Source organism: Arachis hypogaea, chromosome 17 (genome assembly GCF_003086295.3).
Source record: "Arachis hypogaea cultivar Tifrunner chromosome 17, arahy.Tifrunner.gnm2.J5K5, whole genome shotgun sequence".
Lineage (NCBI taxonomy): Eukaryota > Viridiplantae > Streptophyta > Magnoliopsida > Fabales > Fabaceae > Arachis > Arachis hypogaea.
This window is the reverse complement of record NC_092052.1, coordinates 45741998-45768240: the sequence shown is the minus strand read 5'-3', so window position 1 is coordinate 45768240 and position 26243 is coordinate 45741998. Positions and strand designations below refer to the sequence as shown.

The window sequence follows — 26243 nt, the reverse complement described above, 5'->3', positions numbered from 1 at the left end:
ATTTTATTTGTAAAAACCAATCTTTCATTAATACAAATAATAATTTCTATCTCAATATTTTTAATTTTTATAGATAAAAAATAATAGTTTACTTAAAATTAAAAACCGACTAAAAAATCAAACTATCAAATTACGACATTATGGATTCGTGATGTCCTCGTGTCATTCTGAAAGGTGGACCGACCATGTGCATTTTTTTGTCTATTGGCCCCCATTTTTATATTTTTGCCTCTCAAATGAATAAATAATTTTACATCTTGAGTTAGTCCAGCTAGCTAGCTAGAGAATAAAATTAATTAAGGTACAGAATGCTTATCGATGAGCATGCATGTGTAGTTTTATATATTAATTTTTTATGTAAATTTTAATTTACATATTTTTATTTTCTACTTTTATAATTATCATTCGAACATAAAAATAAAGATCAATTCTATGGTTTTTAATTTTTACCAAACTTGTTTATTTTAACAAATTTTAAATATTTAATTTTTTTATTTTTATACTGTTAAATTAAAAATTAATTATTTAACATTTTTAAATATGACACTATTTCGATTTCCAACTCATATGTTGAAGAGAAGATAACACTTTACTACTTTACCCTGTTTCACTGTTTCCAAAAGCATTATCATGTCCAAATAATTCCAAAAAAAAGCAATATATATAAGAGAAGTACACTGATCAGAAAAAATAATTCATGAATGTTTCTTCTTGGCGCTTTTACTTACATTATATTCTCTCACTAAAGTCCAACCCCCAATATTATATTCTGTTGGTTTTAGATAGAGAAACGATAAGAAATGACTTAGTTAACATTAGTTAATTTTTTTTTTCAATTTTAAAACTTTTTTACTTTTTAAAATTTTATAATTTATAATTTAGAGCTAAAAACTTATAATTTAAATTCTAAAATTTAATATAAAAAATTGATTTTCTTACATTAGTCACTCTTATCTTTTAAATAATACAAATATTAATATATTTAAAGAAAAAATTAAGAATTAATACTTTTTGTTAATATTAGCTAATATTTTATGTTAATATTTTATTTTTATATTATTAGAATTTATAATTTAATGTTTAAAATTTAAAATTTAATTTTTAATGTCTAAAATTAGCTAAAAATTAATCCAAATATAATAAATTTTATTAGGGTATCATGTAACATCCTTCGTATCTAAATATACCTTTTTGTGTTTAATTTGGATCCGTTAATGCTTGCATGTAAAAATGATAAAAAAATTAAACGGAGGAATATTACTCTTATAATGCAATAACATGATCTCTACATATATCACTGATACTATGCCTCTTTTAAAGCATAGTCTACTATATATAATACATATATAGAGTGGTCAATTTTAGTTATTAATACGAGTTATCTAACATATGGGTCTCGTGAAAACCGGAAGAATAATAATTTATAGTGTTATACAACAATTATACACAAGCGCATTTAATAAAAGATGAAAACCACAAACATTCCAAGGAAACTAATTAATTAAATGATGATCATATTATCATAGAAAATAACGATTAATAATTCACAAGTTGGTAAATGATGATGATGATACACCCTAGCTACAAGTAGAATCTAAAATGGGCTCCAACAATACAACATGTATTACTTTGGTTGTTTCCTCCATCTCTCTTTGTTGGTGATAATTTCTTGCAACTGAGGAAAGAGATAAACATATAGGGAAAAAATAATAATAATAATAATAATAATAATAATAATAATAATAATAATAATAATAAAATAAACCTATAACTAAGCAAGCATCTTCCTTATGCCGAAAATAATGGAACACTTGTTAATGTTATTCCATCCAAACTGGTGAACGATCGAAACCGATGATGCCTGTACACATGGATATTATTAAAGTTATTTTGCACAATATTGTTTTATATTATATTAATTAGAAGATGCAACTCTTTTTTTTTAAGCTTATAATTGATGATGATCAGCGTAGAGAGGAACTTCTTCATGGATTGTGCGTAATAGTTCATTCACAGAAGCTGCGATTTCATCCACTGTATTCAGCTGACTCCCTTCCTCCACCTGTTCCAATAAAAAAAGAAATAAATGAATATATGAGGATATAGGAATTGGTACTTTTTTTATAAGAAATTTAAAGAAAAGAAAAACCTTATAGTAATATATAAATAAATATAATACTAGAGCAATCATTTTTACTAATTGAGGTAACTACCAAATCGGTACCCGAAAGATTCTGGCGCTGACAAAATGGTACCTGACTTTTGTTATTGACAAAATAGTCCCTAAAAGATTTTAAAATTTGACAAGCGTGTCTCCGAGCTCGTCGGAGCAAATCTCCGGCAAGCACAATGCTGACATGGCCACCGTATTTTGGTGACTTGTCAAGCCACCTCCCAAACCCTAATTCCTCCTTCCCCAACGCAGACTCCCTTTCCTCTTCCTCCCCATCGCAACCCACCCCCCTACCCAACGCAACCCCCTCCCCCTCCCTCCCATCGCAACCCCCTTTTCTCTTCCTCCCATCGCAGCCCCCTAACGCACACTCTCCCTGCCCTTTTCCTTTCCATCGCAGCCCCTTTCCCTCTTCCTCTCATCGCAGATCATATAAAGACACAGATAGAAAAAGAAGAAAAAAATTCAGTTACAAACCCCCCAAATTTCTTTTCTTTTGATCATACATCCAGATTCACAATGACCAACACATTCACAATAACCGCAAAAAACAGCAAAGGAAGAGAAGGATATCAATTGCTATAATAAGCAAAATCAAGGAAATCACGAAGACAAAATTATAGATAAACATCAAAATTGTGACCCAGAGGTAAGTGATGAACAAAATGCTTGAAGACTTTGGAGATTGCGAAGACGGTGGAGAAAAGGGAGACATCTTTGTTGGTGTAGAGGGAAGCGACGGTGAAGACGACGGCGGTGATGGAGATGAGAGAGAAGGCGAAGAGGAAGAGAAGATAGCAGAACTGAATTGTGAGGAGAAGAGTCCATTCATGGTTAGCCTGGGAAGAGTCCTGATAAGGGTTCTGAAACTAAGTGAGAAATGGGTGTGTGAAGAGTGAGTGTGCGAGGATTGCGAATCAGAGAGGAAAATTAGGGTTAGGGTTATGAGGTAGAACATCTTCAGTGATCTTTTTGAAATTGAGATTGATTCTCTCAAGATTTCTGGGATGTTCAGGAATTGTAGCTCCTCTAGTGCTAGATCCATTATTCCTTCTTCTTCTTTTTCTTCTTCTTCTTCTCCAATTTTCGTTTTGGTTTGTGAATGCTGTGAAGGGATGTGATTTTGAGGTATCAGATTTTTGTTCTTTTTCGTTGCAGAAATGAGATGAGATGAGATGATATGAGAGGGAGGGAGAGGGAAGAGGACTGCGATGGGGAAGGAAAGGGAAGGGGGGAGTGTGTATTGGGGACTGCAATGGGGAGGAAGAGGAAAGGGAGTCTGCGTTGGGGAAGGAGGAATTAGGGTTTGGGAGGTGGCTTGCCAGGTCACCAAAATACGGTGGCCATGTCAGCATTGTGCTTGCCGAAAATTTGCTCCGGCGAGCTCGGGGACACGCTTGTCAAATTTTAAAATTTTTTAGGGACTATTTTGTCAATAACAAAAGTCAGGTACCATTTTGTCAGCGCCAGAATCTTTCGGGTACCAATTTGGTAGTTACCTCTTTACTAATTATATATTCTTAAACTAACATATGTTTTATGGACAAAATTTGTTGATAGCTAAAAAAAATTGACTGAAATTTTTTTTTCGAAAATATGTTGATAATTTGAGCTTTTTTAATAAAATTAATTTTGATGCATTATTAGCATAAATAAATTTTAGGTTTAATTATTCTGTTGGTTCCTATAATTTCGCAAAATTTTTAATTAGGTCTCTATACTTTTTTTTTTCTTTTAATTGGGTCCCTGCACCAAATTTTTTTTTCAATTAGATTCCTCTTGGTAGTAATTGACTTAATTGTATAGGGACTCAACTAAAAAAATTAGTTCAAGGACTCAAATAAAAAAAAAAGTGTAGGAACTCAATTGAAAAAAAATTAGTGCGGAGACCCAATTAAAAGAAAAAAAGTATAAGGATCTAATTAAAAAGTTTGCGAAATTAAAGGAACCAATAGAATAATTAAACCTAAATTTTATATCTCAATTATTTATGTATTATAACTCTTTTAAAAATAATTATTTTTCATATCCAACATAAAATTATCTAAAAATAGGAATGTGATTAAATAAATTGTCCTACAATTCTCGACTTAGTTATATTTTGCTGTTACAAATATTTTGATTTATTATGTACAAATAAGTTTATTGATATGATAAAGGATCTTAGCTTGAATCTACCTCAGTTTAACTAGACCGACCTTCTTACGTCATCTTGATTAACAAGAAAATAGCAACAATTTTACGTTATTATTGGTGCTTTGAATAATGTTATATAATTTGAACACTTCAAGCAACATTAGTATCTCATTTATTTAATACATACTTTAATTTACCATAGGCCACAATTTAGTAACAGTGTAATGCTTTCTCATCCTTTCACCTTTAGAAAATTGCTTTTGAACATTTATTTATAATTATTGATGAAGTTATACTAGTAATTTTATTCAAAATGTAGAGATTTAAATTTAGTTATTTTCATATAAAATTAATAATTAAAAGTTATTAGATTATTTGATATATTTAATTAAATTATCGTTAGCAAAATGAAAGGGAAGCAACTATACCTTGACACTAACTGAGGTAAGGACCATATCATTAGCGGTTGTAACATTAAGGTGGAGAATGGTGAAACCCAGATTTTGTAGTCCAATAACCATCTTCACAAGCAAACCATGTTGCTTCTTTGACAATATCTTCATGTTAGCATGGCTATCTACCAACGACACTTCTATGTCGACCGCGGCCGTCGACGACCACGATGGCTTCTTCGTGCCCGCCTCGATGCACGGCGGGTACACCGTGTTGTCGTTGTTGCAATAACGAGTGGCGTGTGTTGAGTACTGAGGGAACATGAAGAACTCGGCAAAGGGTACAGTGTTGTTGTGGTGTTCTTGTTTTGTTTTCTTTTGGCCGTTCATGCACTGTACAAGCTGTTCTAGCTCCTTCACAAAGTTAATTGCGCCACCAATAATAGACGCTTGATCACCCTGTTTTTTACGGTTTTGTAAACAAGGCAAAGTAATTAATAAGATCATGGATCAGTTTATTTTCAAAATTAAAATTAAATTTGAATATTTCACGTCATGGTCATTTAGTTTGGATTTCTAACTAACAAGTTTTTTTTTTCATTTTTTTATTTACACTGAATTCAATTTTTTTTTTTTTTTGCCTATAAAGATTTGTTCAAAAAGAGAATAAATATTAAATACAATTCACATAATTTGATATTATTCCATTTTTTTTTTAAATCAAAGGCAGTAAGCAGCGGAGGATAAAAACGGAACAAAAAAGTGTGCAGATAAATTTTGGAGGGTGTAAAAGAGAAACTGACCCTTTGTACATAAGAGGGAGGCATCAAGGATCTAAGTACAGCCAGGTACTCATTCATCTGTTTTCTTCGGTTTCTCTCAACTGCAATGTGGGTCATCCTTTGGTTCTCAATCTCCTCCTTGTTCTTCACGCTTTTCGTACGCCTCCTCTTGCGTCGCCCCGTGGAAGCCGCCCCAGCAGCAACTGTGTTGCTACTCGTGGCGGCTTCTACAGGGGCAAGGGGGGAATTGTTAGCTCCAGGAACCGATGCTTGATCGTGATCAATGGTGGTGATGCAAGGCTCAGGGGAGGAATTCGAGTTGTAAGAATCCCATTGGTCCATGGAATCTGTGACATTATTACCGTAGGGTTCTTCATGGTTGCTCCAAGGTCCACCACTTGCAGCTATGGAGTACAAATAGTTATCCTTGTTACAAGTATAAGAAAGTGGATCTTGTGGGAAAACCACTGCTTCCAAAGCCATTGTATATAAACTATTCTTACTTCAATACTGATGGGAGTTGAACACGGAATTCAGGCTCAAATGAGATATAGAGTTGAATTTCAAGTAATTGTTGAAAGGACGCCCCTCTTTGTTCCCCAAAATGATGAAAGCTTAAAAATAACAAGAGAGAAAGAAAAAAAAAAAAAGAAAAGCAAGACAGAGGGAAAAGAGATGTAGAAAGTTGTAAAGGAAAGTATGGATGGTGAAGATGAAGATGATGAAGGTGAAGGATTTAAGTGGCAAAGAAGAAAGGAAGATGAATTTGGAGAAGGAAGGAAGGCGAAAATGGGAAAGGAGAAGCAATGTAGTCCTAGCTAACAGAGCAAACAACGTAGCCCTTTTATATTGCATCATCGCCTCATCAAGTTAGCCCTGTCTTTAGTTTAAACTTTAAGCAGGATTGTATTTTTTTTTTCCTTTCTAAAAAAGGCCTCTGCCTTTAGTTTGCATTGTTAGTAGGGAAACCAAAAAATAAAAAAAAAAAAAACTCAGAAACTCAACAAGTATTGGTCACTAAAATACATGTGATATAAGATACTTAACCTAAAAAACTTCTGACAATAATAATTAAAAATAAACTTATTCATGTATTAATTATTAAAAAAAATTATTGATGTATCTTCTTCTATATTTTAAATTTTTTAAAAAGATAATTTTATAATATGATATTAGAATTTCTATAAATTAAAAATTTAAAATTTGATCACACAAATATAAAAGAGATTTTTGTGTGAATAAATATATTAGATATATATCTATTAATATACTTCCTCCTATCAATTTAAACTTAGAAAAAATGATTTTATGACAGTCTTTAATAAAGTGATGTTAGTTCAATTCTTAATAAATTAAATGTAAAATATTTTTATTTTTGAAAATACATATGATATCAAATAAATTCATAAAGTGCCATGTATCTTTTAAAAAAATAACTATTACAAATTTTTTAGAAAGCTCAGATATGTTTGGTTTGCGTTTTTATTTTCTATTTTTATTTTTAGTATTTTCTCTTTTTTGAATTTTGTGAAAGAAAAAGTGAAAACAATAAAATTCTACTTTCTATTTTTATTTCCTATTTTTCCTTTTTTTTTCACAAAATTTAAAAAACAAAAAATATTTAAAAAATAAAATAAAATAAAAATACAAAGCAAATACAGCTTAAAATATTTAGCTCTTTTTAAGTGTGTGTTCCTTAGTTTTTTAGTTTAGGAGATTTAGGAGAGCAAAAATAGGTTTTTAAAGGTTATACTTTGTTTATGCTTTCTATTTTTAGAGGGTAAGATTTTTGGTGGTTTTATATACACTCTAAACTCTATCTCTGTTTTTAAATGTTTTTAAATTGACAATTTTATAATAGAATTTAATTTTAATACTTGTATTCTATTACGTAAAGTTATACTAGCATAAACAATTACTTTTTATCTTGACTGTATGAATAATCATCTAAAAAAACGGATGTAATTACATAATTATATAAAATATTTACATTAACAATGTTCAAAATTAAATTCTTTATATTATTTTAATTTAATTTACCTTTTTATTTCTCTACTAATAAATTATTATATTATCATTTACCTTTTTATCTCTAATATTCTAGTAAAAGATAAAATTATAAAAATATATAATAAATCCTTTAAATCATTCTTCCTTATTCATTCTAAACTTAACAAAAAAAGTTTACAATTTTTAAGCTCTCTTTCACTTTTCTTTCTCCAAAATCACATCTTTTAACTGGCGAAGCTAATCGACTAAACTAATTTCACATAATATAGACGGTTTGGACGTATTTATTTGTTGAGGGGCTAAACTTATGTCAAACATATTTTGAGATGATGACTAAATTGTTAGGTTATGGGTAACATAATATACCGTATAAATTGATACCTAACGATTTATCTATTTAACTATATATAAAATGTGAGTAGTTGAAATAATCATATAAATTTGTATCATTTTTCTTTTAGTTTGTATCTGATACCAGTTATTGAAAAATTTGAAAATAAAATATTTGAGTTAATACACATAATCCGGATTACTCAACTCCAAACAAAATGCTACAGCTCTATGCACGTGAGGTTTCAATTTAAGACCAGTTTCCCTGATCGCGCAAACTCACCCGGCCACGGACAAACACAGGCAGATTCAGATTCGCTTCACAGTTCACGCTTCACACTGTGAAATTACACTCTTCTCCTTTATGATTTTCTAGATTACAAAAGAGAATGAGAGAAACCGTCATTGCTTGAGGTCCTAGTAATAGTATATGCTTACATTATTCCTGATATGAGTATGACACAAGATCTTAGCTACCAGATACAAAGGACGAATAAAGTTTATTTGTTTTTCTTTTTTTTTTTTCCTTTTTTCCTGTATATACAATAATTTTACTGTTACAATATGTTAGAATTAACTAACATATGTATATATTTATTAGTATAATACTATAATTAAGTATAGAATATTATATTTTTATTATTTTGATACATTATTCATCACCAATAAATATCTTGTACCTACCAAAAAATAATAGCTCAAATGGTATAGTCTCCCTATACTCAATTAAGAGATTGCAGATTCGAGTCTCCATATCTTTAGTAAAAAAAAAAATATATATCTTGGACCTTATATCATATTACTCAATTCAAATACAAAACTTTTTTATATTCTCTGATTTTATTAATATCATGGTATAAGCTTAGGTAGTTTTTTTCGATGAAACAACTAATTCTTTTTAAAAGAAAGTCTAGAAAGTCAGTTTTTTAATTAAAATTTGGTCTAACATTTAACTAGTAAAAAAAATGAGTAATTTTATATTATTAAAAATATTAATAATGACTAATTAATAATTACAAATCACAAAATCTACTAACCCTCTAACATTCCTCTTCTTTTAATTAAATATTCTTGTGTTACTTTTTCATGTTTTGTTCACCTTTTTACATTACTTTTCGCCACCAACTACACAATTGGCTCCGCCTTACTGTTCAGAGTCGAACGTACCAAACACTACCGCCAATCGCAGCCGGAAGTACTCCCATGGGCTGCCACAAGCCCGCTTCTTCTCTCGTTTTTCCGTCAACCTTCCACATGCATTTCCAACCATCTGATGTGATAAGTTCAACGACTATGATTATAACACAAAAAATCTGACCCGCACATCGAGACTGTGACCCGTGCGAATGACCAATACAATAAACCACATACTGATGACTTTATTCACTTGCTGACTCTGCTAATGTGTCTTCTTCTTTCAATCTAAATTTGCCACATGTCGTCTTAGCTATTGATGTGTCAGTTCCTTGTGGCCGTTAACGTGGTACTTCGTGAGACCCTTTCTAAGTTTTTTGGTAAGTTCTTTCTAATTTTTCCCTCCTTTCTTATGGCTCTATTTTGATTTTGGTGTTTTTCAATTCTATGGTATATTTATGGAGAAATCAAACTTTTTCAGCCCACTCATGTCATTGTTAATGATTCCAACTGTAGTCATTAGGTTGAAACCATATGAGAAATTCTCAAAGAAGGTGTTTCCAATTCCAAATATGACGTTGGCAAAGATTTTGCAGAAAAATTAAAAAAATGGGACAACAAAAATACTAAATTATCACTTGGTTTTATAACACTTTTACTCCAGATATCTATTTATAATTTGGGTATTTTGAAATTGTTAAAAAAGTATAGGACCACCTGGTCAAACGTTAGATCACTTTTAATCGCTCGCACTATTAATACCAACTGCTGAAATAGTTTTATAACCTTAAGCAAGATTGTAGACAAACTATTTATGGTTTTTTTGTCCAAATAAAAAATACCTGGGATCAATTGACCTCTTCCAAACAAAGACTTGACTAATGCAAGGCTTATGATGATTATGGCAACAGTTCGCATCTTATCCAATTCATCATGACACTTACTGATGACTATGAGTGGGTACTCTATCAGAGCTCTTTACTTAGATTTAGAGATGTTCTCCCTCGTCTTAAGTCTAAAGAATCATGACTAGGATACAGTTGACTCGATTAAAATCTGAGATTGCCTTGATGGTTACCGATAAAAAGGGAAAATTTTTGTCGAAATTATAACTGATCAGGTTATCTTCTCTCAGATTGTACCTCGGTCAAATGCCGTAGTTGCAAGCAAAAGGGTCACATTACCTTAAACGGCCCCAACCAATTCTATCGCTACTGCAAGTTTTCTGGGAACTTGATTGCTACTTGTCTCACTCGTCCATCATGAGCAAATTAGCCAAAATATCATGTTTGTTTAAACTCTGTCAAGTCTGTGTCTATAACTATTGCTGTTATCAGTGACTCTACCACTTTAATTTCTATCAGTATATCTTCTATCTCTCCCAATGATATTGAATCTTTCCTTAAACAATTTCTCTCTTTTTTTGGTAATACCTCTTTTACTCAATCCACTTCTCTAAATAACTCAAAATAGTATTATTGTTTTTTACAACTTTTCCATTTTTGAAACAATGTTATAAGGATGGCATTTAAATTTTATCTTTATAAAAAAATATAAAAACAAATATGTTTTGTTTTCACTTTTGCAATACGAAACATATATAACAATTTTTTGTTTCTAAAAAAATTTTATGTTTCTATAACTACATAAATTTTTATTTTTTTATTATTAAATATATAATCATATTCACATATTATTATCTAATTAATAATTTATACGGGCGGATAAATCATTTTTATAACAACTATCTCATCGATATAATCTAATAAATATATGTAGAAAAGTGGTATATCATTTATGATCTTCTTTTCTATGAAAGCAGAATAAATAGAAATCTAAAATATTAAGTATATAACCAAAAATAAATCTCTTCATGATTCAATATAATCAACCGAATAACTTGATCTTATCCTCCACTTCATCAAACTCTTTATTTTAAGAACATATGATGGCCAAAAATAATAGTGTGTAGATACATACACGAATCTTGGTGGGAAAAGAAAAAAGGTTGGTCGGCAAGGGGACAAAAGCATAAAGAAAACTACGTATCCATCCATATAGACCAACTTAGTTGTCATAACACCAAAAACGGTTAGTTGTCACAATGGGACAAACACAATGCAAGAAACACTATATATTTCCTTCAGCATAGCAGGCTCACTCCACTCTTCACTGATCACACTCATTGATCACTCATTATTCATCATGACAACCTGAAGGATAACTTGGTCTTTTCACTGTCCCCAACTCGATTAATAATTAATAATATTTTCCTGGATTTAACTGAAAGCTTGTTGTGTATTCAAAGTTATAATATTAAATTGAGAAAAACGTAATTAATAATCCCTTTTAACTTCTGGAAATTATTATAGTATAAAAGACATCTTTTTAATTAAATTTTCTTCCAAAATAGCCTTTTAATTAAAGAAAAAAATAACAATTAATTGTGTTAATAATTTAGAAAATAAAAAACTTTTTTATTTGTAATATTTGATCAATAGTGTTAAATTATACATTTTGAATACTAAAAATACTATTTATACACCAAATTAGCTACTAAAATTAATTATTATATATTATTTATATAAAAAATATATGTATAATTTAACTCATTTTAAATATATATTTTGTATTTTAATGTATATTTTACTCTAATGATTGATTTTAGTAAATAATTTTAATATACATCTAACATAGTAGTTTGAAATTTGAATATATATATATATATATATATATATATATAGAATGATAAGTAATATTTTTTTACACTTTGTGATATGGTTTCATAAAATTGTTTCTCCAAATTAAAACTTCAAACTACAACCACACAAATATTCTAACACTATTAAGGTGAAAAGGATGATGATGCATGGGCTTCTGTCTGTTGTCCTGCGTCATGTAATACGGTACTACTTTTAATTTGGATCTGTGCTCGCTTTCATTTGGTGATAATTGGTATTGGACACTTTGAACAGAGAAAGGACACCAAAAGCTTTTAATAACCCAGAATCTGAAAGACCCCATTCATGAGATAAATAAACAAGAAAGGAACTCGTATCTATAAATAGATAAACCACTTAATGGGGGTGTATGTGAGTATGTGACACAATAATATGGAAAGGTTATCAGGTGTTTCAAGAAAATTGGTATATTTTAGTAATTTTCACCATTAGTTTTTATTAGAAAATATAGAAAGGTTATCATGTGTATCAGAAAAATTAGTGTTCAGATACTTTTAGTTATTAATTTTATTTAAAATATATACATAATTGAAATTAATAGTTAAAATTAAATGATTGGAATATTAATTTTTCTAAAACACTTTTTTTTTGGTGACTTTCTAAAACACTTAAAACTTGCTTTTATATATATATATATATATGAAACTATGTAACATCAAAATTTTTAGAACACGTGATAAGTTTTCAAAAGTATAAGTTCCAAGAATATAGTGCAACAACTAGAAATTTTAGTCTTACAAATAATTCTGTGTCAAAATTGGGAAACAGCTAATAACTATATTTAAAAAGTTCTAGTTACTTTAATGAGGATGTGTTTTTTATTTATTATCAGTTGTTGAGTCTGTTTTCACTTTTGGGTTGAATTGTAAGGATAGTATTATTTTTTTGTTAATCTATTATATTATTATATTATTTTATAGTTGATAACATTTTGGTATTAAGAATATTGAGATAGTACATTATTTTAGTGTCAAGTACACATATCTTTTCTTTCTCGACTTATTTTATGAAAGTATCTTTATTATAATTATTATATAAAATCAGTATTTAATGCATAATTAATTAATTATACTAATTATCAATTATTAGTATTTTTTATTATTTTAAAAATAAAATCCAATAATTAAATTTAAAAACACTACTAATAATAAATAGTACTTTTAAATTATTAATACACTAAAATTAAATCTTTTAAAATACTATTAGTTGTACTAAAAAATTTTTTATTGATGTTGTAATAAAATATTTATATAAAATAATTTAAGATATGATAATTATTTTAATCCATTATGTGAAGTTATTGTAAATAGTTAATTAAAATATTAATAGTTGTCCTAAAAATTTTATTACACTACAAGAGATATTGAGCATAGCGGCCAAAAATTACCAGCCGCTCAATTTACTGCCGCAAAATATGTATGCAAAAGAATCAACCCTTCATGTGCCGCACTATCGGTGGCGACTGTATCAAAAAATGCCGCTAATTTAGACTTTATCATAATTAAATTTTTATTTTGCCTTTTTTTTATCTTATAACCAATCATTTCCCCCAATATTGTAGAAACTGGCGAAATGAGATTGGTAGCGCACGAATCCTGGCACTACTGTTCCACCGTGTGTCGCTGATCCATCTTCCTCTATCCGGCATGGAGCTTTCGACACTCCTGCACAGTGTCTGAAATCCATACTCCCTCATCCACGGCGCGTAAAATCCCTAGCTAATCTCCGACCCACCCTGCGCCTCTGTGTGGTTGTTGAGTCGTGTGGCTGCCCTCAGTGTAAGACCCAGATCTTTTAAAAATTTTATTATAAATTAATTTGAGATTCAATTATTTATTTATAACTTTAATTTCAAAAACTTCTTTGTTAAAGATAATTAAAACTAGTTTTGATTAATTGAATTTGAAATAAATTAAGATTCTTATTCAATTTTCTAATTATCGAATTCTATATTTAAATTATAACGTTAGTAGTTATGAAATAATAAGAATTTTATATGGTCTAATTTAAATAGTTGATATTTTTATAATTCAATACTTTAAGTCTTAGAAATAAAAGAAACTAATCTTATTATTTTATTTTTTTCAATTAAAGTATTTGATTTTAATTAATTAGTATTTCGGTAGAACAAATAATATTTTAAAATAATTTTTAGGAATTTTCAAACCCTAGTTAACCTAAAATCCCCAAATTGACCCACACTAACCCTAATTTCAAACAACCACCCCTCCTATGTTTCCATCAGTAGCCGCCACCCATCTTTCCTCCCCCTTCTTTACTGAGCGCACACCATCATCATCATCGAGAGAGAGATCCAGGAGAAGTGAAGGAAGAAGAAGAGCAGTTGCGCCACACCCAACCGCCGAACTGCTGCACGTGAGAAGCCGTGCCGTTGCCTCCATTGTCGTCCCGTCCATGGAGCCATGAGTCGCGCCTCTGTCACCGAGAGGAGGAGGGAGAAGGCGTGATGCTGGAGGAGCCGCACCCAGTCTTTGTCACGTCGCGTCTAAGGGTGGCAAACGGGTCTAAACCCGCCGGGCCGGTCCGCGTAACCCGCCAAAAAAGGCGGGCTGGGCTGGAAAATTGGGACCGCCAAATAGCAAAAGCCCACCTAACCTGTACCGCTTAAACCGCAGGCTTTGGCGGGGCGGGGCGGGCTTCCCCGTCAGGCTTAGTATTTTTTTGACAAGGGTTATTTTTACAATTTTTTTTTTGCCAAAACCCAACTTCCCTCAACCTAACTTACAAGAGAATGAAGATGAAAATTGAATGTTTTGGATTATGTTTATTTTGTTTTAGAGACAATATTTATAATTATGTTTTGGATTATGTTTATTTTATTTTGGGAACAATATTTATAATTATTTTTGGATGAAAACTTGGTTTATAATTATGTTTATTAGATATTTATAATTACAAAGACTTTAATGTTTGTGAATATAAAAATTATAATTTGTTTATACTTTTAGAAATTATAATAGTTAAAAGTAAAAAACAAAGGAGATTTTTATATGCCTTTATATATATTATTTAATAGTTAAAAGTAAAAAAAAAAGAAGACGATATTTGGCGGGCTTAGCCCGCCGGTCCGCTAGCCCGCCAGCACGCTGTTAGGCGGGGCGGGCTGGGATTCTGGGACCGCCTCACTAGGCGGGGCAGGGCGGGGCGGGCTTCCCCGCTTGCCACCCCTAGTCGCGTCGCACGCAAGAGGGTCACCGGGGGAGAGCGGCGCCGAAGAGAAAGAGAGGCCGAACGTGGGGCCTTCGTCATCATCCTCGTCGCTGACTAGCTCGCCGTTGCCGCTGTTATGTTCGCGCCGTCGTCATCCTCACCGCGGAGCCCGAGTCATCGCCGTCACTTATGGCAAAGCCAGAGAGAGTGAGCTCGGGAGTAGAGGAGAGAGAGAGAGATCTGAGACTGAGCTGGGGTCTAACCACCGCGCCCAGCCGCTGTTCGCGTCCCTGGCGTCGCCTTCGTCTGAACCGCCGCTGTCGCTGCCAACTTCCATCTCCGTCGTGGTTGATCATGGATGAGAGGGGACGAAGCTGCCTCTACCGCGAGAGGACGCTCTGCCAGTAAGAGTTTTAAGTTAGTTTTCCTTTCCGTTGAGTTTTCGGGAACTTCATTGTCGCTGCATGTTATGTAGGTCGCCGCTGCCGCTTGAGGTGGCTGCCGGGTGCTGCCGCCGAATCGGTTTGGAGACCGCCGTTGGTTCGTTTTCATATTACAGTAAGTATTTTACGTTTTGAAAATCCTTGCGTTAGTGTTCGGTTATGTTTGGTTAAAGACTTTGAGGTTTGGTAACGTAGATTTGAGTTATGATGATTGTGTGTCGCGTAAGTGTTGCTGTGGCTGCTGCGCCGTTCCTTTTATTCCAATAAGTGTCTCTATCTCGGAATCCTTGCCATTAGTTTTCAGTTATGAGTTTTAAGATTTTCGCGATACTGATGTGTTAGGAATTAGTAACCGAGCTTATATGTGGCGTTGAGGCTGTTTCTGCTATTGAGAAAAGCAAGCGGAGCTGGGATTTTGGTTGTCAAATTCGGGTCGAGACGAAAGGATTTCTGTGAGGCGCTTGGGTTATGGTTTTGCTTGTCGAGGTAGGGGCCTTTTCGGAAAACTATAGTTTATGAATTGGAATTATTATATATGGATATTGATGTGAGAAAATGTATCTTGAGTGATTGTATAAGTCTTATGTGTTGTTGGTTGTCTTGGATGAATATGAATGCTTGTTCGGTTGGGTTATTGTTCGGTTTTGTGAAATTGACTGTTTTTGAAATGCTTCTTTAAAGTTATTTTGTAAAAGCTTTGAAATCAAGTTTAACCTGTTGGAATTGATTTGAGTTTGAATTGGCGTTCTTGAAATCTAAAAATGATGCACTTTTGGAAACAATTTGATTTTGAACTGATTTGGTTTTTAACCCGTTGAAGAGGGTTGCGAAATGTTTCGATTAGGACCCGGAAAGGATGGCAAGGTCCAAGTTTTAAGGGAGGTGCTGCCAAAATTCCTAGGGGATCCTGAGCTTTATTGAAATGTTATTTGGAAAATTATGAGTTTAAGACTTTTACTATTTTACTTGAGTTATTTAAGAAAGTTATGAATTATGTTTTGAAACAAATTGTTGAAAAGAGAATATTGATTTAGTCTTGTTTCTTAAGAAAAGTATTATATCTCTTTTGGGAGCAATTTACTTAGAAGAAGCTTATGTTTTAAGGCTGTTTTAAATATAAAAGGGATTTTATGCTTTTGAATTTGACTTGGGGAATTTCAATTGGAGGAGTTTCAGTGGTTTTGAAAGAACTCGAATTTTGATTGATAAACCTTATTTTTACGACGTTTTGGGAAAATTTTAAAGTATCCTTAAGGTTCTGGTTTAGAAAGACTAAAATGATTTCCGAGTCATTGGAAACGTTTCAAATTTTAAAATGGGGTTGAAATTAGTTTTAGTATAAGTAAAAGAAAATATTTTGAAAATGTGGTTGGAGTAATTGATTACACGACTCGGCTTGGCTTATATTCTATTTTTATTACTCAAATCAAGAAGTTAAGGTTTTAAGGATTTTAAACAAATTTGAGAAAAATGAATTATGTTGTTCTCCCCTAAAGACTTGAGATTTTGCTGAGGAACTTTGTTACCAAATCCTGTTTTAGAATGAATGATTTTGAATCTCTCGAAAAGGACTTTTGATTTGGTGTGGTTTCTGAAATGTTTAGAAAGATGTTGCGGAGAGTGACCTTGTTTTAAAAAAAAAGGGGAATATACGTTTGAGGAAAAGTGGCTTATGAGTCTTAATTGATTTGAGAAATGGGGATTTTAAAGTTAAGGCTGGAAAGAATTGATTTTGATTTCAAAGTAAAGTAATTTGAGAAAAAGTTATTTATGACTTAAATGATGATTATATGTTTGATGATGTTGGATGGTGGAAGTGCTGTTATGTTATGAGCCGGATGGCTGTATATGATAATGAATTATGGCTGATTGTGGAATATGTTATGAGCCGGATGGCTAAGGATGAATATGAATGAGAATTGACTTGATAAAGTGATTGTTGCACTTCCAACTATTTGAGATACGAGTTTTCCTGGGTGAAAGCAGTGACTAGCCACCATGTGCTCCAGGTTGAGACTCGATACTCTGTTGACCCTATATGGTAAGTGTGGTCGGACACTGTGAAAGTTCCGGATGAGCTCGCCCCCGTGGATAAACACCAGTGTGGGTGTTGTGTGATTATGATTATGATTGTGAATAACTCGAGTTGGGGATGCACGACAGAAGGACAGTCCAATGGTTAGCTACCAGGACTTGTCGGGTTGGCTTTATAACCGACAGATGTGACTCATCAGCCATTAGGACAGGGATGCATCATATGCATTTATGTGACATTGTTTGGGTGTGCATATTGTACTTGGTTTGCCTATGTGATTAATTATATTTAATTGCTATTTGCTCTACTTGAAGTAACCGTTTGTTTGTGCTTGAACATTCCTACTTGTGTTTGTGACTGAAAAATTGGTTGGATTGCGGTGGATTGGCTGTTGTTTGGATTATTTAGGTCTAGGGCCGTGGTTGATTATGAGGTGGGCCGAAGGCCATGTTTGATTCGTGTTTTTGGTCTAGAAACGTATGAAAAACTAAACTGGTTCAGCATAGACTTAATGAACCTATGCTTGGAGCAGCTTGGTCATTCACACTGTCTAGGAAAGACTTTTCGAAAGGCTTTTGGATTTTGAAGAATTGACAGTTGTCTCTTTCAGAAAGGATTTCGAAAAATTGAAATTAAATCTTTGGTTTTGAAAAGATGCATAAGGCGGTTATTAATCACTGTAACGATTTTATCTCACGTATCCTGTTATAGTAATTCTGCAACCCTATAGTGAGAACCCTTTCGAGGATGATGTTCTCACTCCCCTACAGGTCTTTTCTTTTTCAGGTTACAGACGACGAAGTTTGAAAGAGCTTATTTCTTTTCTGTTAGACGATATTTTTGTATTGTTTTAGTATTTATGTTTCCCTCGCCTTTAACTTTGCAAGTCTTGTAAGAGGGATATGATTTTGATATGAGATGCTTGTAAATTAATATATATATATATATATATATATATTTCTTGTGAGTATTGTAATTTATATTGTACGTATGAATGTATGTTTTTGAAAAATTCGGTTTAAGTTTTAAATAGGCTCATATTTTAGTATTAAATATTATAAGAGTCGTCGTAATACCCGAGCTATCAGAGTGGCGCAGCCAGAAGCGTGACATTTGGATAGTTAGGGTGTTACACTCCGTCCTTCTTTCACCGGCGTCGAAGTTTTCCATCTCCTTAATCGTGCGAGAAACCCTACATCCTTACCATCTGAGACTATCAACTTGAATAACCCACCTCCACAAAGGATGAAGCAACCAATAGTTAGACCACCAACTACATCCACCTTTGTTCCAACTTCTGTGGTGAATCAAAGTCCTCCAATCATTGGACCTCATTTGAGGCCTCCCCTTCCATCGAACACACAACTCCCATCCAACAATGTGATTAATGCTGCTACTGGATCAAAGGTGCCTAAACCAAGTCAACATGAGTTACTTAGTGCCAAGACAATGGTCGCAGCAACTTCTAGGACTACATCAAGATTATTCAAGTTCATTCCCACTCCTGGATTTAAGCCTCCCAGAAAGAACTAGAAGTGTAGTCCTAGTTTTACATTTTAACCAGTATAGGCTGTCTTTTTGGAAAACTAGTTTACAAACAGTCACAACAAACAATCTTTTGGTTACTTTTATGCTAGGCTATGTCTGTTATGAACTTATAATAGTCTATTTATCTTTGTGTCTCTAATGTTGTTATGGGACTATATGTTTCCCACTTATAGAGTCACCTTGTGACTATGATGTAGACATTTGGTAACTTTATGACGTTGTTAATGTCACATATGATTGTTAGTTATAACTGGATTGCGTTTCTTGGATTGCACGAATTGGATTATAACACATTATAACTATAACACATTATAGTTTTTTGGTACAGTCAATTTTTTCCAAACAACCAACAAAGCTATTCCATTTAGTAAAATCAAAGTTACAGTGTCAGGTGATACAACTATTTCAGCAACATGCATTTTCAAAACAAAAAACAGAGTCATAGAATTACTAGTTGCAACCTAATTTATCGGAGATAATTTGCAAATATAACTCCAAATACAAACACAACAGCCTTCAATGGATAACTAAAACCCCTAATACACTTAACATGCCTAGAATTTTTCATCTGCAACTCTAAGCCAGAAACTCTATCCTTTAGCTTACTCACTTTCTCTTCCATCGAAACAGCTGCATCCAACAACTGATTTTGCTTTGGATTCCGACCATGAAGACTGTGATCACTTGTTTGCTTCTCTTCAAACAATGTAACATATTCATCTAGTCATGCAAAATATTTGCAATGAGATTCTGCAATTTGCACAGTAAACAGAGGAAAAAATATATTACATTGAGGAGATGCTTGATACAGATCTTAACAGGGACGAGAATATAACTAATTATTTCATACCTTAAAATATGGGCATCCAAAAAATAGCTTATTAGGGTTCAATTGGGTTGATGACATGAATAGAATTGCATGAATCCCACAATTGCATTTTGGAGCAACGAATCTTTTCTTCTTTCTCACTCCAGCACTACCAACAGAACTCACAGAAATACTCCTACCCTCATCGTTCAACGCATCTCTTCCACTCCTATACTCTCTGCTATTGTTCATGGTAGTTTGGGTTTCAACCACGAAACAGGGGAGAGAGATGACCAGACTTATCTAATAAGGACCCATGGAGGCCTTAAAACGACGCCGTTCTTGTTTTTTTGACGTGGACAGATAAGCCCATGTCCTTTCCATACAAGCCACGCTTGCATCTTCAACGTAACCACCTCAGCCATCCAGCTCATCCACTTGTTTACACACGTCAGAAATTTCTGTCAAACTTTAGCCGTGAAAGTAAAGGAAGAACTGCATTGGCAGACAGAATATAGGGTTAGAAACTGAAATAGATCGTGTTTTTTGTTAAGGATTGCGTTGTCATTCGGAAAAAAGGACAGGAACCGAGTTAGTACTTTACTTTTGTCAACATGTTAAGCTAACATGTCACATAAACAAACATTAACATTATTAGTGATAGAACGGATAAAAGAACTAATATGATTAATTTTAAATTTTTCGATGACGATTTTTATTAATTTAATTATTCGGACCAATTTAAAAAGTGCATAATCTTTTAAGACCAATTTTACCATTTATATATATTATATTCACGTTCAAAATTCTCCTCTATCTCCATGTCCAAGGACGAAGGTACGTACGTTTGGCCTCTGTTCTCTGTTCGCTTACAGTAGTTATCACTTAAATATTAAGTTATTTAATCATTTCATAATAGTTTACTTTTATCAATGGCAAATTGCTATATTTGTTTCAATTCACTCCCAAATTACGAAAAACAGAGAGTGCAAACTACTAGCTAACCATTTGACCACATGGCCTCGGTATTTTAAGACATTCTGTATGTTTCTCCCCCTTTTTTCTTGGGTCTCCCACTCTCCCCATTCTATGGAATATCACGAACACCGTAATGCTATTAATTAGTCTATAAAACATTCCAATCAAACTCTTAAAAAAAAATTTAACTAAGAAATTATTTATCAATAATTGAATCCTAACATAATGCCATGTATATTAGTTTTAATATAGATTTAAACAAGTTTTAAATTTTTGTAATATATCTGATTTTAGATCTAATAGTCTTTATGAATTTTTAATTTTTTTAATTTTAATTTCTACCTATAAAATTTAAGATAAAATACTTGAATAAATCAAAGGAATCAAATATTACCACTATCACCTAAAGCAAGAAATGGTACATGGACCATTCAAAGATCTTATTTATATAAATCGAATTAGAGTAATTCGATTTGCAATTTTTACTAGTAAATCAAATTAAGTTAAGTAGAATTACTTGATGCATGTGTAAATCGAAATTGTCTAATTCGATTTATACGTGGCCTAATAATTTTACTTAGCTTAATTCGATTTACCAATAAAAATTACAAATCGAATTACTCTGATTCGATTTATAGAAATAAGACTTTTTGGTGATTCACCTATCATTTCTTGTTTTGGGTGATATTGATAATATTTGACCCCTTTAATTTATTCAAGTATTTTACCCTAAAATTTAAAAGTTTTTATTTATTTATTTTAGTTTTTACTATTAATTTGTTCTGTTAAATAATATAATATATTAAATCATGTTAACCTAGCATATCTTGTGTGCCATTTCAACATTTTATATTGCCACATTAGTATTTGATAGTTCAAAAAAAGTTTTAAAAATTAAACCAATTTTTTAAAACTAAAATATTCAGTGAAATTTCTCTTTTCCTCTCTTTCTCTCTCTTCTTTTTTCCCTCTTTGATTGTTGGCCTTAAGAGAATTGATTTACTCATTGGACCATTTTTTAAATAATGACAAAACATATTTTATAAAAACAAAAAACTTATTGTTTAAAACTTTTCATATTAAATGATATAGTAGAATTGTTATGTTTTGGGACGTGGTTGTAATATATAATATATAGTAGAGATTTTTATTCTTATTATGTTTCTCCATTCTAGTTTAAACTCTTAACAATAACACATTTTGTCTTGCTATTTTGGTTATGAACTTCACAATAATTTCTCAATTATTTATGTAATTGCTTATTAAAATATATTCTTCCTCAGCTTGCCTCTCTTACCACAAACCATTTCCTTTCACTTAATATGGTTTCATCAGTTACATTTTAATATTGTATAGTACCACTTCTAATCTTTGTTCTACGAGTAGTTTACACAATTGATTATTCAAATGCAGAAAAATCCAAACCCACCAACTGGCCTAACATTGAATGTATCACAAAATGTTGTAGATTATGAGATTCGATATGACTGCTAAGTCTTAACTACAATGCAACTTGTTAATTAGGATCTACTACTATATATCATATATTGCATCTCTTTAATTAGTGTTATTATTTTAATTTAACTAAGAGTCAAGAAAATGATTGTTTATTAACTCTGTCCCGTGTTATATATATATTATGAAAACCAGAGTGTCATGTACTTGAGAAACTAAAGATGCCTCTGTTTTATTCGCCAATTGATTCATTTCTGGTATAATAATATGTTAGTTTAATTTATGTTACAAAGTAATATTTTCCATCAAACTCATAAGTTTTCTATTTTTATGTCCACACTACGCTACTCTGTTGACTACGTCAATCGAATATATATATATATAGTTCATGAAATGAAGCTTAGTTTTCGCAATGACATTGAACTTCTAATAAATCATGAATTTATGAAGAATGATATCAACTTATTATGAATCAATTATTTTACAACAGTTTTTTAGTTAAAAATAATTGTTAATTTTATTTTCAATTATTAAAGAAATCATGTAATAAGATCACTTTTTGATAATAAGAAACATATGAACCCTGTATATTGTCTCTTTAATTATAAGACTTTGAACTGCTTTTGAAATTAAAAGATATATTTTAAAAATATAAATCCATTAATTTTTTGAAAAAATATTTTAAAGAAGTAAAAATTATTTTTATGTTTGAATGTTATTTTTTAAAATCTATGTTTGGATATATAATATTAAAAGATGTTAATTAATTTTATTCTTAAATAATATCTTTTTCAAATTATAAAAAAGATCTATTTCTAAGAATGATAACTTATCAATTATTTATTTGTTTATTTTACTTTCACCAAACGAGAGTATTGAAACAATGAAACAAGTTTGTTATTTTTAGTGTTTATTTGGATGTTACTGTTAATAAAAGAGATTTTAAAATAGATAAGCTATATTTTTTATTTTTAAAATTTATTAAAAATTTTAAAAATATTCTTAAGTTTTATTTTATTTTAATTTTGTCTCAAAAATTTTTAATTTACATCAAATATACTTTGAATAGTTAATTTTTAAAAAATTTAGGACTAATGTAACAACAATTTCATAGAAATTAAATAACTTTTAGCACAAGTAAAATTGACATAATTATCATACGTATATTATTAGTTTATTATCGGATTGGTCTTAAAATTTCTGAAAATTTAGCTGTTAGGGATATATTTGATGTAAGTCAAAAATTTCATGGATAAAATTGAAACAAAATAAAATTTAGGGATATTTTAAAAAATTTTAACAAACTTCAAAGACAAAAATTATATTTTATCCTTTTTAAATTTTACCAAGATTAATTATTTAAAAATTTTATTTTTTGGAGAAGCTCATCCAAATCTGCAACACCAAATTTAATTTTACAAACGACAAAATAATCAGAATTAATATACAAGGCAGTGAAAATCAGTGATGGTTCTCTCACTTGGTTGAATAAAAATCATGTTGCATACTAGGTTCTCTAATATTAGTGTTACGAATACGGAATACACAAGACTCAAACCATAAAACCAATGTACTAGAAAATCAAGAGAGTCTTGAAAGTAGTTGTAGTGGTTAGTTTTCTGTTATTACAGGCTTGAAGTCCTGGTTCACACTTTGCTCTAATATATATGAGATCAACTTGTGTGTAAAGATTTCAGGCTCTTAATGTACAATTATAGAAACAATTCAATACAATTTCTCTCATTTACATCTTCTCTGCTCTCTACATTCCTTGTTTGCATTGCTTCTCTGTTCTTGAATAACTTCTTGCAGATTAAGAAACTTCACATAGTATCATGAGATTATTGTGTATTCAACTTGCTAAACAACCTCCTCACTTTGCAATAAATGCTGATTGAGCTTCAGACATAATTTCCAATACCTACATTGATTGGAATATCTAGGACTATAATTTTAGCTCACTACAAGAAAAATGTTAATTACCGTTCGATTTACCATTGAATTTTTTATTAGCATTAATGGATGTTTCTTTCAGAAATCGAATGGTACATTGTAAATTAGCCTACAAAATTTGGGAGAAATTACAAGGCTATTTTGTTTCTGCTACTAAGATCAAGTCCAAGCAATTCAAGACTCGGCTTAAGAACATCAAGAAAGTGAATCTTTCTGCCTCAGAATATGTGGCAAAAATAAAAATATCTGCTGTTGGTGCTCCCATCACCACTAATGAAAAATATGATCCTTTTATTACTATTGTTGATGACAGAGTCATCAGAGGGAGTAATTCACAGGAAGTAAATCAATTAATAGCAAATCTTAATTCTTTGTTTGCTTTGAAAGACTTAGGCACATTGCATTATTTTCTTAGTTTAGATATTCCTAAGCTCTCTGATTCTGAATTACATGTTTCTCAACAAAAGTATGTCAAAGATCATCTTAACAGGGATGGCATGTTGCATTTAAAACTAATGCCAACTCCTATTCAAAGATGCTACTCTCTATAGTAGGTGGCCTCCATATGCTACTTTGATTCATCCGGAGATTGCCTTTGCGGTCAAAAGAATTTTGAGATACTTATCAGATGCAATATCACACGGTCTTTACTTAATTAAAAATCCTAATTTTGTAGATTTTGATTGGACTACTGACCTTGATGATCAACAATCAACAAGTGGCAACGCCTGTTCATAGGCTCCAATTATGTGATTTGGTCAAATAAAAAGCAAGTTTCAGTTAAAAGATCATCCACAGAAGCTGAATTTGTTGCTTGACAGATGCATTAGTACACATCTAAAAGAGTTGTGCATTCCATCTACAATTTCTCTAACATTGTTTTGTGACAACCTCAATGCACTGTTATTAGCTGCAAATCCATTATTACACAGTAGAAGCAAACATTTTGTTAGAGACAAGGTCAATCAGAAGCAATTATATGTGATTCATGTTTCCTCATCATCACAAGTAGCTGATATCTTCACTAAACCCCTCTCATTTGCAAATTTAATAAACTTAGAACCAAATCCAAAATCTAATCCTTAGATGTCTTGAGTTTGAGGGAGACTTTTAAGGATACACAAGATCCAAACCATAAAATTAATTAAGAGTGTCTTAAAGGTAGTTATAGTGGTTAATTTTCTGCGATTAGAGCCTTGAAGTCCTGTTTCAGCTTGTGTGTAAAGGTTTAAGGCTGTCAATGTACAATTACATGGCTTAGGATTCGATAGTCACAGAACGTTTGGACCATTAAATGGTCCCATAACAAAACATGTTTTTTAAATTTTTTTAATAACTGCTAAATAGTCTTTTTTTAATTTTAAATACAAATTAACTCCATATATTTTATTTAATTATAAAAATTATTTTTTATTTTATAAATTATTATTTTATTATTCATCTATCATGTTTATTAACAATCAAAAACAAAAACAATAACGAATTAGATCTTTCATTGATCGTAATAAACCTCTTGGGCATTCCAATCGATTAAAAGTTTATATTTAATCCGTGACGTTCGTGATGAACCATAAAATCGTGTTTCCTTGAAAATCAATCGATTGGATTACAATTTATCACAAAACAATCGATTGAAAATTGCAAGGTATCATGGTTTTGGCATAAATCAATCGATTGGCCATATTACCCAATCGATTGAACGATAAATAAAATGTGGAGTTTTTATAATTCAATCGATTGTTTATACTTTTCAATCGATTGAATGCTTCAAAACAACCTGAGGTCTCATCAAAACAATCGATTGCTTTTGTTACTCAATCGATTGCTTTTGGCAAAACAATATGGATTTTATGCGTGGCGCACTCAGAGTAACGTGGTAAGAAACCACTCTCGAACGATGACGCTTTCAACAGTTTCATTAAACGTGGTAAGAATAAATTGAGCATGGCGACGTTTGGGCACCTTAGGGAGGAAACTAGCCACACTTCGGCTGACGTGACTAATAATGGTGTTCCAATTGTCAAGAACCGTGCTAACAATAAGGATGATCAGAAAGACAACTTTTCTGATTTTATCAAGCATACTAAGAAGAAGTTCAGAACTACAACAATTGTTGGAAGGAATAGCTAAGTAAAAAGAGGGTAAGAAGGTGCA

The 26243-nt window shown here is 31.5% G+C and overlaps 1 protein-coding gene across 1 annotated transcript; it reads right to left on the bottom strand.

The window, feature by feature from the left end:
• Window positions 1-1497: 1497 nt before the first annotated feature.
• Window positions 1498-6499, bottom strand: LOC112766411 (transcription factor bHLH96). The gene is made up of 3 exons (XM_025812303.3): window positions 5505-6499; window positions 4738-5160; window positions 1498-2062 (listed from the first exon to the last, which is right to left on the bottom strand). Exons 1-3 carry the CDS (start codon window positions 5964-5966, stop codon window positions 1949-1951), a joined length of 999 nt encoding a protein of 332 aa, XP_025668088.1. The 5' UTR covers window positions 5967-6499; the 3' UTR covers window positions 1498-1948.
• Window positions 6500-26243: the final 19744 nt, after the last annotated feature.